The sequence below is a fragment of the Pleurodeles waltl genome, chromosome 10, assembly GCF_031143425.1.
Source record: "Pleurodeles waltl isolate 20211129_DDA chromosome 10, aPleWal1.hap1.20221129, whole genome shotgun sequence".
Taxonomy (NCBI): domain Eukaryota; kingdom Metazoa; phylum Chordata; class Amphibia; order Caudata; family Salamandridae; genus Pleurodeles; species Pleurodeles waltl.
The window spans coordinates 1,063,065,190-1,063,080,212 of NC_090449.1; the positions used below are offsets into that span (position 1 = coordinate 1,063,065,190).

The following is a 15,023-nucleotide window of genomic DNA, read 5'->3' on the forward strand; positions in this document are numbered from 1 at the left end:
ATTTATTATTACAATTCCACAGGTGCTAAACATGACTGGTCTACCTCTTTCCAATCAGGAATTACAGCTTATTAAATCAAATAAGGAATCCCCAGTTTTAACTTATGAAAGGGTTAGGCCTTGTAGTAGTGAAAAACGATATTGGGAGTTTTTCACTACCAGTCCGTGTAAAACTTGAGTGTATGTCCTGGCTCTTCGAGTGAGCCCTCCCCCGTAAAAGAGCCTTGAGACCCTCACGGGTGAGTAGCAGCGCTTTACAAATATTGATTGATTGATTAATTACATAGCAACCTGTCCTATGGGCTACCCAGGCGTGACATAAAAGAGGAGTTTAAGGCTTGTCAGGAGGTTTTAAATGCCTAATCGACATGACAGTGTAACTGTCCATACAGGCTCTGCAGTGGTGGACCTGAGGTGTTTTAGGGCTACTTGAGTGGATGACACAAGCATTGCTGCAGTGCCACTAGTAGCATTTAATTTACAGGCCCTGGGCACATGTAGTGCATCTTTCTTGGGACTTCTAAGTAAATTAAATGTGCCAATTGGGTATATACCAATCAAACCATGTTTTAGGAAGCGAGCACATGCACTTTATCTCTGGTCTGCAGTGGTAAGGTGCTTGGAGTTCTAGGGCCAACAAGAACGAATTTAGCAAAAGGTGGAGGGTAAAAGGCAAAAAGTTTTTTTTTTTTGGGGGGGGTAACTGTAGAGGCGGCCACTTCCAGCACGGGGGCAGAAAGCCCGCTTTTTGGCAGGAATGTATATTTTTTTAATAATGAGGTCTGTGTGGCCCATCCTAGTGTCAGGCCCCACCTTCACCCATAAAGCCTCAGCAGTCTTTCTGCTTTTCTGTGGACTAAAGCATCCCATTTCAGTGACAAGTGAGAGGATATTTGATTCTCTTCAGTCCTGTCTTTACATATGGGTCAGGAGAGTGTGACTTCCATTGTGGCCCCACTTGCAGTGGTGAATGGCTGCATTTTTTTTTTTTTTGTGTGTGCTTGTGTAGGCTGCAACATGGCAACACCTACCAGACCCAGACATCTAGTGGGGGGTCCAGGGTAGTGTGCTTCTTGTGGATCCCACAGCATTACTTACCCACAATACCCTGCAAACCTCAAACTTTAACTAAAAAAAACACAAATTGACTAAAACACCCCTGTGCTGCAAGGGAGACCTGCTGCTTCTTCCTGCCACAGCCTCCATTTAGGAGGGTGCTGCCTCCCGCACACCGGGTTGTGTGTGGGTGAAGCCCGGGCCTGTCTGCGCCTGTCAAAGCCTGGATGAAGCTGGGCTACACCTTTTTTCACCACAGATTCAGGTAAGGTCCTCCAGCCTTCATTGCTGCCCAGCCCTGCCTGGTCACACCTGTGACGCGTCCGCCCCTCTGCCTCACATTACCTGCTCATCCTCGTCTGCCACTCTCCCTGTATTGCACTCTGGGGGCAGTGTACATCACAAAGCGTGCACTATCCGGCTTTGCCTTCCCGCCCTCTTTTCCTGGGCAGGCCCAGCTGGCCTCTGCCCGTTACCGCCTCCTGCCCACAGCACTACTGGTAACTCTACCCCCTTCACTCTATGGGCCTGAGGTTCCCTGCACCCCCTGTGCCATTCTGCCCCTCCCCACTGTCTCCCCTCGCAGAGGCCACCGCTGCTCTCCCAGCACCCTGTCTTCCCACAGCATGGAGACCGCAGTGTGTCCATCCGGACTACACCAGGTGACCCGGATGACAGGACCGCGACCCCCACAGACCTCAACTGCTTCACCTCGGACAAACTTCGATCCCTGAACCAAGGACAACGGGACAACAACTGCCTGTGGAACCACCGAAGGCCTCTTTTTCTTTTGGAATTGCCACTTTACCTGAGTCACCGAGGATACCACCCACACCTCTCTTATCAGCCACACTTTGTCACACACACCTACCAACGAGGCTGTCGCCAACACTTCTGAAAAAATCAACTGCCTGCTGATCATTGCACACTGACTCGGAAAACACACCAGAGAAATCTGGGACATCATAACAACGAATGCCCCCAATGCAGTTTTCATCCTAGAGACTTTGCTGAACCCCGTATCCGCTCTGGAAATAGCAACAGCCTCCCCCCATCCCCCGTAGGATACAAGCTCACAAACTGGGACCGATCGAACAGATGTGGCGGAGGCATTGCCATGATCTACTAAGAAAACCTTGAATTATCAACCACAACAGATGATTCCACCCCCTTCATGGAGCACCTCCACTTCCTACTCCGAACAAACAGCACAGCCACCAAAAGAGGTACCCTTGCTTACAGACCTGGACCCCATCCTGCCTTCTGCAGTGCAATCCCTGACTTTCTCCCCACCCCGCCATCAGCTCAAGTTTGTACATAGTCTTAGGAGACCTCAACTTTCACCTTAAGAACACCAGCGATGCCATCATGTCCAACTTTGGATCAAGCAGCTTGTCACTGGTCCCACCTGCACTGGAGGACACATACTCGACCCCATCTTCTCAGCAAGCAACAGAGTAACATACACCCACACCGAGGAGCTCACCTTGATTGACCACCACTTTGTTCTTTTTGCCATATAGGAAGTCGTCCACCCCCCCCCCCCAACATCCCGCCTCCACTGCCAGCGAAACACAATGCAGCTGGTCAAAGGTCCCAGAGCAACAATGGACCAACACCCTCCACTCCCGTCTACCCACCATCACCAAAGACACAGAAGAAGTTGCAGAAAACTTCTCTAACTGGATCAGGGCGAGCCCAGGCGATGCACAGAGGAAACCCACCAACCCCAAGAAACAAGGCACTCAAATTGGTTCACGGCAGAACTGAAAACCCAGGAACGAGACTGCAGACAGAAGGAAAGAAGATGGAACACCAGTAAGACCCTTCAGGACTGAAAACGATTCAAAGACGACCTCAACCGTTATCGCCACCTCCTGAAAAATATCAAGAAGTCCATTCTGGCCACCTGTGTCAGTGACAGCTCGAACACCAGCAAGGAACTGTTGAACGTAGTCAAGGAGGTCGCCATCCCCATAGCAAATGAAAACATCATCATACCCTTGCAATCTCTCTGCAACACCGTCTTGGACTTCTTCCACAACAAAATTAACACCATCTACGAAGACATCGCACCCCAGTCACCGCAGAGGATGACTTCAACCACCTCACGCCACCCTGAGTCCATAATAAGATCCATCCACTCCAGAGCCCCAGCAGACTCCTGCCCCCACCACACTTTCAACCTGTGCAATCAACCATTCAGTAGAGAAATCACCAAGGTCCTCACCTCCTTTTATCATCACAGCCCACTTTCCCTGGAAATGGAAACATGTCGGCGTAAAACTGCGGACCCTGGAGAACTCAAGAACTACTGAGCAATCTCCTTGCTCCCTTTCCTTTCCAAGGTCATTGAGAAAGCTATTAACATCCTGTTAACTAGACACCTGGAGAACCACAACCTTTTGGACCCTTCCCAAGCCGGCTTCAGAGCAAAGCACAGCTCCAAGACAGCCTACATTACACCATTGAGAAACAGCAGCCCTCATCTTCCTTGACCTCTCAGCAGCCTTCAACACCATATCAAACCACACAATGATCGACAGACTCCACCAGATTTAAAAGTTCTAAAGTTTTAGATCTGGTGAGTGTTTGTATTGTTCAACATTCTGTCTATCATCTGTTCTTTTTGCTTTTGTTGCTCTAAGTGCGCTGGGTATGTCCAGGCGTGGGTCCCTGGCTCACTATGCCACTGGATTCAAGCTAGCCTGGCTGATGAAGGGTGATACCCTGAAACCGGTCCTGTGATGCTTGTTTTTGGTCCAGAGAGGACCTGGCTTAGCAGTTCGGTCGGGACTGTTCCCTTGGGGAACAGGGTCAAGACTGATTTGCATATAGATGGGTCCAAACTGGGGTAACTTGGTGGGCAAAAAAAAAAACAATGGATTAAACCCAGATCTTTGCGACTGGTGGTGAATGTTTACATTGTTCAGCATTCCGTCCATCATCTGTTCTTTTTGCCTTCCAAATGGAAGCCAGTTTGTAAGAAAGCTGACATTTTGAAAAATACCCTCTGAATCACATGCTTGCATGGGTACCCACAAATTCAGAGATGGCAAAACAACCAAACTACTCGTGAACTCTGTGTATTGTGCTTATTTTAGTAATATATATGTTTCCTTATTACCCATGTTTCACTGTACATATTTCACCATATGAATGTGGCCTATACTTGGTAATATAATAAAACACATTGTACGGTGCAGCTCATTTGTTGGCTGTGGGTACTTTGGGTTCTTGGAGAACCTACATACTCTATAAACCCCAGCAGCCAGAAAGATCTAGTGAATGTAATGGCTTATTGCTTTTGTAAACCAGCCATTGTGACAAAAAGTTACCTATAAGACTGTTTTCACAAATGGCTGCATCCCCCCCCACCCCCAGCCACGTGTTTTCTTTTTCACCAGTTAGTTTCTTTGGGAAAGTGTTGAGGGATCTACACGTCACCCCGTGCTGAAGTCAGAATTTAGTCTCCGTTTCAGAGATCTATAGCTCTCCTGGATTACCCATGGATTTTGCTCCACAAACTGGAAGTAGGTTGAAAGCACAAAAAATAGAAATAAAGGGCTTCCTCCTTGAAAAATGCCAGAACTGTGGTAAAAAACTTTTTTTGTTTTTCAGCTCTGCATGATCCTGAAAGCTGGGAAGATGGTGACTTTGACACAGCAAAACTTTCGTTGATGCCATTTATGCAGAGCACTTTTTTTTTGCTATTTTCTACTAAAACCCAAAATGTAGTTATATTTTGACCATTGTCTCGTCCCTTCCAGCGGGATACACAAACCCTGGGCACCTTAAGAATCCCCAGAAAAAAGGGATGTCAATTTGGTATGGATACCTGATGTGGAAAAAGAGGTATGGCGCCCTAAGTGTGAAATGTCCTAAATAGTCCAAAAGAGTTCAGCAGTGTCCAAGGCAGTTTCCCCAAGGTCAAATGTTTAAGCGCCCATTAAAACAATGTGGTCTGCGGAAGGCCAGTGGCGCTCCGCAGTTATTAAACCTCACTTCAAGGCACAGATGTGAGACTTTGATTATTCAACCTTACATTTAATCTATGAACTCCGAAATAAAGAGCAAGTGAATTAATGATAGAGAAATGCAAATTCAAGGGTCACAAGGGAACTCCGAAATTTACATTTTTGTGGGACTTTGGTTTTACTTTGTCTGTTGAGTAATAGTGTGTTTAATTTTGTTGCAAGAGCATGTCCTCAGTCTACCCATAAAAATGGGTAGTTTGTGCAGTGTGATGATTCCATAAAGACATGCAAAATTACAAATTCAGACAACTGTGAGGGCTCAAGTGTGTTTTGCTGTAAGTAGAAGCTTCCGTTTTGTTCCTCGATAGAGAACCAGAAATTAGACACCAGGTCACCCTACTTTGCCACGCCTAATAAAATGTTATCTGCACTCTTTCAAGAGGATGACATGAAGCTCACTGGTTAGTTTGAGAATGGATAAAATCATTTGTTATCTGTTTGAAAATTAGCATTACCAGTGAGACCTTTTGAGTTACTATCATAATACATTGGTTACTGGGCAAAGCCCCGTGTGGGTACTGTTGTTTAGCACTAGTGTTTCAGAGACACCATCATTACTGCAATCCACTTTGATAAGTTATTTCCTTTAGACACTAGACTCTCAAAGGGGATAGCAAAGTAAAGCAGCGATAGTTCACTAGAGGAGGTTGTTTGGGTTAGAACCTCTGTTATAATCTCACTCAGTAATTGCATTTCAACAATTTAGTATCAGTACATTTTTATTCAAAAGGTAACTAATGAAAAAGGGGCAGTAGGCAAGCTAAAACAATAATACTTAACCCCTTCCACGCCCACCCCCTGCCCAAAAGGTCAAAATTAAGTTAAATGTCCAGACATTGCAGTATCTTTGAAGGCTAGACTGTTCTTAAGGGGCAGTTAAAACAATACACAAAGAAAACCAAGAAGTGATAGCACCTTCCTGGGGTTGTGAAATGATCTTAAACCTCTGTATAGCGTTTCTGTGCTAGGCCCTAGATTTCTTTATAACGCCTTATTACTACTGTTGTGGGTATAACTCCGGTGGACTCTCAGAGCTCTCGGACTTGTTGGGGCCCTTACACTTTTTAGAGTCGTCTGAAGTTTGTCAGTGAGTCATACATAGGTGCCCGACCAAAACGATTCAGTATAGAATCTTTAATATCATAAGGGTGGCCTTTTGTTCCTGCTGCCCTGGATGCGGGTGCAAAGCTTGTCAACCTAGTGGGCTGAACACCCAGCTGGTGAGTTTCCAGTCACTGAAATTGTACAAGTTCCTACACCCTAAAACGAGAGAGAGATGTAACCTGCAAAACTGTAAGCCAGCTGGGACATTAACTGGTCTCAACTGCAGGTTACAATGTAGTGGATCAGCACCCACTTGCGTTTCACATGGGAACCCAACTTTAAGGGCCTCTATAATGGAAATTGGCAGTCGTAGCAGTGGTTCCAGTGGTAAGGGATCCTACAGGTCAGAGAGCACCCAGTGGATCCCGATGCTTTTGTAAGTTTCTACTGAGGATCGGATTTAAGGATTAGGTTATAATCGTCTCACAGATCTTGCACTCTCTAGAACTGTGAGGGCTGAAGAAAGGCTGCAACCCGTCCTGAAATACGGACGGCCCGTTGCTGCCAATGGAAGCACGCTCTAACCCATAGGTTCAAAGATGTGAAAATTCCAGACTCCATTGGGACTGAAATGGATCAATATTGTCCGTATCACGGTATGGGGCTTGGACTGTGCAGGCCTAGGAGAGCATCTTCATACCTACACGACCGGTGGTTGTGGTGCTTCCAGGCAAGCTGGGCTATGATGATCCTGTTCTTTTTTGTGTTCCTAGTGCCTTGAGTTCTCTTGCGCACAGATAATCCGTAAGCTTGAGCTTGTATTGATTTTTGAGCAGCCCGCAATCCCATTCCTCACTGGATAGCTCAGCAATTTCCACTTGTCACAACACAAGTGTTTCTGTGCACCCGTGCTTGCCTGATGGATCCCCATATTCAGCCAAAGTTTAACACGTGCAACTTGCTACACGGAGAAGTACCATAATTATTCCATTTTGGTGGTCCACTGTATGAAGTCTGCGCCGGCCAAAGTGCCGTGTTCAGTCCATTATCAGACCAGTTCTAATTATTGAAGGTGTGGATGCTCTTCAGTTAAAACCCGTCTGAAAGTATATGTTGCATGCAGAAAAATGGGTGAATGAGAGGGATTGTCGATCCAGCACTCGTCCTTCCTCAATGGAATATCTTATCACAAAAAATGTGCTGTCCTGAGTCCCACTTGACTGTAGTCTAGTCAGTGGATTGTTTTTCGGTCACTAGGGGTGTCCTTTGCTGGATGCACGAATCTTCACCCGTAGAGATGCCAATGGCATGCTTTATCATCGAGTCCTGCTCCTCGTTGGGTGGGCCCTGCAATACCCAACCGGCCATGCCCGGGCACTTTCCTGGGGGAGTGGATGAGTCCCTCCATAGCAGCGAAACCTGCTCTGAATAAATGAAGCGGGTGGCATCCTTCCCTACCCAATAAATGAGCCAGTTTGAGCGGGGTAAGCTGAGAAACACAGGCAGTCATGTTTACGTTGCACTAAACAAGCTCGAGGAAAATCCAAATCTTGTGCACCGATGCTCAGTGTACCAAGTGGTATCATATTCACCAGTAGTTCTCTGGAACATGCACACATAACATATCTGCCCTTACTGATGAGTATAGGTAAACGGTACAGTTTATGTGAGGCTGGATGGCCCTTTATATGGTTTAGCTTTCCCACAGGGGTACTGTTGAAAAGGCTATTAGCCCTAGACATGAAATCTTACTGATACCACTGCAAGCCACCCCATACCTTGGGATGAAGAGGCAGTAGCCATGCGTCACTTCATTTAGGGGTAAACGTTAGTTGTCTGCAGGGATAGGGCATTTGTTGTCTTCAGGAACATCAAAGCGGAAATACTTAGTCTCTCCAGGATACCGCAAGTAGTCAAGATCTCGGGCGGATAATTATCTCAGGACAAACTAAACATTACACCGCAAGGTGGCACTGTTTTCCAATAAATTTATACAACCTTCCCGTTAGATAGGTTAAGTTCCCCACAGTCTGCACAAGCAACCCTGAAGACAGTCTTGCACTCAGCGATCAGGCTCATTATCCTAATAAAAATGCGGTCATGTTTCAGCAGGATTTTAGGTAAAGACTCCCTCCAGCTTCGGTTGGCAAACACTATAAAACCTCAAAATCATTCCTTCATTGATGGGACAACCTGCAGGAAGTTACCCTGTGAAGCCTCTGGCGCAACCCTCACTGTTAATCTTAGAGAGTAATTCCAAACAATCAGTTCTCTGCCTCTTTATCCTGGCAGGCACTTGTTCATTGTTGGTCTTCTCGAACCTCCTGTAACTGTTCCTATATGCTCTATAATAACGGCTGCTGGTTCTGTATAAAGCACCCTAAAACCCGTGGAGCACATGTACTCGATATGAAGCAGTTGTAGGAAGAAGTACTTTTCTTAATTGTGATGTAGTCCTTGGCGGCGTCCTTAGATGTCGATCTGCATGCCCTGCAGGTAGAACGGGCATCTGGAGTGTTGAATGAAAGATGTGGGAGGCAAAAGATTTTGTCAGAGCTGGGTTACCAGCCTGCTGCTGGCTGACGGGACTGGATAGGGGTTGCAACAAATATAGCGCAAAAATGCATTATACTGCTGATATGGACAATTGTTTCATGGTCACTGGATTATAGGAAGCTGTCCAGGGGTGTTGTGTGTTCTGTAAGAAGATTCTGAAGTGGCTCGAACCTGACGGGTGTTAACGGGAGGTCCTGAGTTGCTAGAGCTTTAGATGGGGGTGGGGTATGGGTCTGTCGATATCGGGAGTGGATGATAGAGAATTGACTTAGTCAACCTGAGCTGGCAAAAATACAACCTAAGAATATACTAATGTTCACTTTGTAATCTTCGATTGCAATTGCCATTTTAACAGGAGGAACACTGCTCTGTTCTGGCATGCTAGGTGGGTGCCTTAAACAAGGCCATACTGAAGTGAGTTTCAAAAATGTATTTGCTTTTTATGCATGCTATCCTTGAATGGTCAACTTTTTACATATTTTTTGTATTCAGTCTACTGTAGTCTCTGAATCACCCAATGCCACTATCGCTCGAGAGGATGACACGCACTCCTCGCTGACAACCACAAGTCAAGGCTATGTTTTACCAGAAGGGAAGGTCATGCCCAACACCGTTTTCGTTGGTGGAATTGACATCCGGGTTAGTGGATTTTTTTCAATCCCTACTTTTTGTTTATTTTGATTTTGACCTGAGTTTGCATTATGATGCAAGGTCTGTATGTTTTTCAGATGGACGAGATTGAAATCAGAGATTTCTTTGCAAGATTTGGTGCTGTGAAAGAAGTTAAAATAATCACTGACAGAACTGGCGTTTCTAAAGGGTGAGTATTGATCTTTTCCAAGTAAACTGAATATTTTTAGGTTAACACATGTTCATCCTTTGTGTGAATTAAAGTACTTGTTGCTAATGACATAGGTTAGTGCCTTGTTCCCTTTACAAATCTTTTGAAATTGAGATTACCACTCTAGTTCTTATTTATAAGCAAGTGTGAACTAGTCATTAATGGTTCTACATCCTTCAGGGCTGTAGTGTATATTTGTATGTTCAATAGAAAAATATTATTGAATGGAATTTAAGGTTGCCGAGAGTCAATAGTGGTTGCAACACTCTAAAAAGACCTTGCATGTACTAGTTAAGGCTCTACTTTCACATAATTACCCACCCTTGTTATTTCACCATCATCCTTTCTTAGAGGTGGAAATGAGGTGTGAATGTGAGACTAAGCATCAATGATTGAGGAAATGGCTATGTGATTTGGTAGATGGAGTTACTCTAAATAGACATGATAATTGCAGAGTACTTTTTTCTGGTGAGAATATATTGGTGTTTTGTTCTAGCATCTTATCTTGATCCTGATAACATCATTGGTTGTGGTATTATGGCCCTGAGGTGCTCTCTGTCATATGACCTTGGCTGATATTCATGCATGAGATCCCGGGATTATTTTTACAAGAGAAATCTCTATTTTCAATAACTACAACAATGACTATAATTTAGTAGTTAATGTATTTTGCGTACAACTAGAATTGTAAAACTTGAAAATAATACTAAAAACTGTCTGAGTGAGTATTAACATTTTTGAGCGGGAAATGCCTCCAGCATGATTTTATATTGTTCTGTGCACCCCTGCTCTGTGATATTCCAAAACGAAACTCACATTTGGCAGGGATAGGCCTTCTTCCTGTCTTGCCTTTGGCTCTTTCTTAACAGAACTATATTAACTGTGAGGAGAGGGGTTGCTGTGCCAGAGACGGCAGCATCTTTAGAAGTTCGATCGAGAGAACACTCACGAAAGGGTGATGGGTGCAAGGTGCAGTGGTTGTTCTCTCCTTTGGCTCAGTGTTTTGGTGTTATTCTGTCCTGCTTGCAGTTACCTGGGACAACATAACTTTCTAGGTTGACCAGAGTTGAACACAAGAAGTGACCCGTCCTGCCTGATACAATTTCAAAATGCAAGTGTGGAATGTAGACTCCTACCAGTCTGGAATATGAGCATATAAGAATGACTGAAGCATGCAGCCGTTGTTCCAGGATTTCTCTTTGGAAACCGCTGTGGCACTGCCCTTCAGGTGCAGGGGTGATCTGTCAGCATCGGTGCTGGCGTCTAAGAATGCCAGCTCTCCAGTAACGTGAGGGGGACATAACCTGAAAAGTTGTGCCAGAGGAGTATTCCCAGAGGAGCACCCAGCCATAGCCCTGGTGGGGGAGCTAACGCGAAAGAAGGGTACTGAACAGGCCTACCAGCGATGACAACTCATGTGTCTTGTGAAGAAGTGAAGCTGCGGGAGTTAGGCGAGCCCTTCCCAGGATTTCAGCCAGGAGCACACAACGGAAAAGACATGCATAATAAGATACAAACGACTTAACACAGGCTACTGAGTTGTCAAGAAAGGCTGGAGATCACGGAGGACCGACTCTTTGCAGCTGAGCTCACACATGAAGTACTGCAGAAACACTTCACTCTGGGTCAGAGTCGGGAGACGCGATAGAGCATTTTCATTGGTTCCAGGTTTCTACAGTCAGAACTTAGCAGGATTGTTCCTTGCACAACTTTTCATTCATTGTAGGGTTCTCAGTCTCACTTAATTTATTACCTCCTTTGTATCCCCTAACTTTATTATTTTGGGTTTCCTTTCTTATTTCATGAATTGTCTTCATTGCTCCATTCCAGAGACTCCAAAACCTTCCTTCCCTTTTATCTCACTTATGAAAAATCTACAATTCTGGACTGCTGCAGTGTTTTTTAAAATATAATTTTATTTTTATGTGTTATAATTGTGTCCTTTGTTTGTCAAAAAACAAACTTGAGAGAAGAGGTCACAACAGTGTGCAACCTGTGCCAATAAAGGAAGTACATTACTACATGAATAGTATAGCATATAGTTCACAGAACATCCATAGTGCATCAGTACAAAAGTAACAATACACAGTTCCTTTGCCATACCTCCTCCCCCCCCCCCCCCCTCCCAAACAATTATAGGGATCTGTGTCATGGGTAAGACCCAGAACTTCATCCAATGTCCCGGATCTTAAGAAATTTAAGGGGGCAGCCTCTGCTACGACATGTGACCTTTTCCTCCGCCAAATGAGATCCATTCCTCGTCTCTATTACTGGATAATGGGCCCTTCCGGGGTACCCCACCTTCTAGCCACGTCCCTTTTAGCCACCTTCAAGCCTAGAGCACTATATATATGAGCTGAAAGTGCGGGGCATCTACATCATTTGGGATCCCTAATTGAATATATTTAGGGTCTAACAGGAGGGTAGCGTCCAGAATGGCGTCGAGCTCTCCTAGTATCTCCATCCAGTATGACTGTATGAGGTGGCATCCCCACATTGTGTGTAGAAAGTCTCCCAATGCTGCATGGCATTATATGCATGTATTCAGCCAACCTACCGATTCCATGTGGCCTGTACCTATCATAGTAAAACCTGTGTAGGATTTTGAATTGGATCAGCCGCAATCTGGATTTTAGGGCCACTTCTCTCGGATACATCAGCGTAGCTTCCCAATCAGTGTCTTCCGTGGCCCCTTCATCACCCTCTAAGTGTGTCTAGAGTGTCAGACATGCTATTATTTAATGTTTTATATGTTAGAGATATTGCTCCCTTCCCCATCTCTTCCAGTAGCAACTGCCCTTCCAGTATTCCAGTATTTCTGTCCCCTCCAGGCCCTAGCCAACCAGGCATGCCTCAACTGTGCGTATTTAAGAACTGGGTAGGGTGTAAGTGATAATCTTTGCGAAATGACAAAAAGGTCTTAAACTCAGCGTGCACCAGAATATCCCCAATGATAGAGATGCAGATTATGTCCCAGGCCTCACATCACCGGAGTTTTACCACCTCTCAAAGTCGGGTTCCCTTCCAGAGGGGTGTCTCCCTACCTATTGCTCTGCAGCGTTTTGACAGCTTCTATAGTGCTTATTCCTTTGGAGTCCCAGGGTGGTGGCTGGTGCCTGCTGGGGCTCAGCAGTGTTTACTCGTCCAAAGGATCCATTAGGCACTTATTCACACGTGTATGACATTTATGTTGTGTTATTAATGGTGGTATTGTATGCATTATCTTGAGAAACACCTCGGTCCCAGTCATTACCGTGTCGCTGCCATTATCTCTACAAGTGCTGTTGTCTCCTGTGACAGAAGACTGCAAGTGTCCCTCTACCTGAACTTCTTTTTTCCCTGCACAGAACTCTTTCAGAGTTGTATTGAAGCTGGGGATGGCCGTTCAAAGAGATTGAGGATTATCCATTGAATACTTTGCATCTTTCCCTCACTGGAGGGGGCATTCCCAACATCCCCATCCCCCCGTCCACAAATGGTCGTCTTCACAGGGCAGTGATTCTCAGCCCCCTTCCTGTGCTGAGTTATTGACTGGCTTGTTGGCTTGAACGACTCGCCTGTCAGACTCACCTGTCGCATATTGTGAGCCCTGCCTGACCTCCGAGGCACACTGCGCCTAAGCAAGAACGATCCTAGCCCTGCGGTTGTAGTTCAAGAGCATTGCGTTTGTCTCTTGCAAGTGCTCCTGTGAACTCTGACCCCGAATGCTAGAGTGCAGGCTACAGGACTGTAAAGACGGAGACCGGCAGTAACAGGTAATATTTTATTCTAGATAATGTGGGTACATTACAGGAGCAATGTCGGAACCGCTCCGTTCATTCCGACTGCTTTCATTCCTAACCGCCACCTTCCGAACCCCTGTCTCGTAGATCGAATGTCAACTTCCACATTCGATCTACGCACCACACATCTTCCCCTCTTATCATCAACAACAAAAACAAATAACATCCTTAAAATTCGGAAAATACTTATAAGAGAAAATACATAATACATGTACCTCTAAAGAAAATTATTTTTTTTACATTGAATTGGAAGCATTCCCATTTAGTTAACTTCCCATCACGAATTCATTGAAATGCCTTAGTAATTTCCTTTCTCTCAAACTTTTACGAATAGGTATCGCGTCATCCTCCCGATTCCTAGATTCAAGACCACGGGATTCACCACCTCCTTCACCTCTGTCTGACCGCGCATCCTCGTATCCCCACAAATATCCACTCTCTTCATCAAAATCTTCACACACAAATTCCTGGGGAATGTTACTTGCTTTAAACAAACTCACATGCCGCAAATTACGTACTCTTTCATCCTCAACCTGAACTGCACCATTCAATACCTTCACCACTTTCATAGGGCGTGACCATCTCGCATTCCCTTTATTTATTAGCCCAAAATTCTTCACACGTACGTACTGTCCAACTGCCAAGTTTGGCATATTTTTTCCACTATTCATTTTGCTTAAAACTTAGTTTTGATACTCTTGCACCCGATTTCTCACAGAGCTAAAGTCTACCCCACCAAAACTTCCTTGCCTTCTGTTCATCAACCACCAAGGGATTAGTTTAGAAGATGGTTTCCGACCCATCAATAACTCAAAAGGTGTTTTTCCAGTGACTGAATGTGGCGTAATTCTGTAATGATAACAACATATTTTGGATGGCCTCCTTCCAAGACAAATTGGATTCTAAAGCTAATTGTATAGTGTCCTTAATAACCTTGTTGAACCTTTCAACCTGACCATTACCTTCAGGATGGTATAATGACACCCTCACATGATTTACCCCACAGCTCTTCAAAAAGGAACTCATCTTAACAGAAGTAAGTTGTACACCATTGTCCGAAACAATAGTTTCAGGAATTCCTTCCCTCGCAAATACATCTTTTAAGAATTGGATCACAGTATCAGTAGTTATATTGCCAACCATACGAACCTCTGGCCATTTGGAAAAATAATCAACTAGGACAATCGCATACCCTTCCTTAGCAGGTAAGTTAACAAACGGACCCATAAAATCAATTGCAACTTTGCGCCACGGGCCATCAGGCAACTCAACCAACTGTAATGGTACCACTAATGGTTTCACAGACTTGTCACTCAGTACACTCTTACCACACTCTCTTACCCAACGATCTACCATACCATCTAACCCCGGCCACCAAAAAACGTCTTTGATCTTCCTCCTGGTACTTGCCATGCCACCATGACCTTCATGTCCCAACTTAACAATGGTATCACGCATACCATAGGGAGGCACAATTTTATCACCTCTTAATATAATATCATTCGACACAGACAATTCATCTTTAATCTTCCAAAATGTACTGCTCTCACCTCGTAAACTACGTTCTGATGGCCATCCTTTCAAAATAAACTTCTTCACTTTCAACAAAACCTCATCCTTCTGCATTTCTCTCATCCACACACATACAGATAAATTGTCATGCACATTCCCATTTTGCAGAAACAGAACATCCTTATAAGTGGACGC

The 15,023-nt window shown here is 44.9% G+C and overlaps 1 protein-coding gene across 2 annotated transcripts in view; it reads left to right on the plus strand.

Annotated features, from left to right (window-relative positions):
• Window positions 1-15,023, plus strand: part of DAZL (deleted in azoospermia like) — a 580,342-nt gene that overhangs the window by 6,262 nt on the left and 559,057 nt on the right. For both annotated transcript variants that reach the window (XM_069212083.1, XM_069212082.1), the window contains exons 2-3: window positions 9,186-9,332; window positions 9,422-9,513. In XM_069212083.1, coding sequence (XP_069068184.1) covers window positions 9,186-9,332; window positions 9,422-9,513 — 239 coding nt within the window. The remainder of the gene's footprint in view (window positions 1-9,185; window positions 9,333-9,421; window positions 9,514-15,023) is intronic.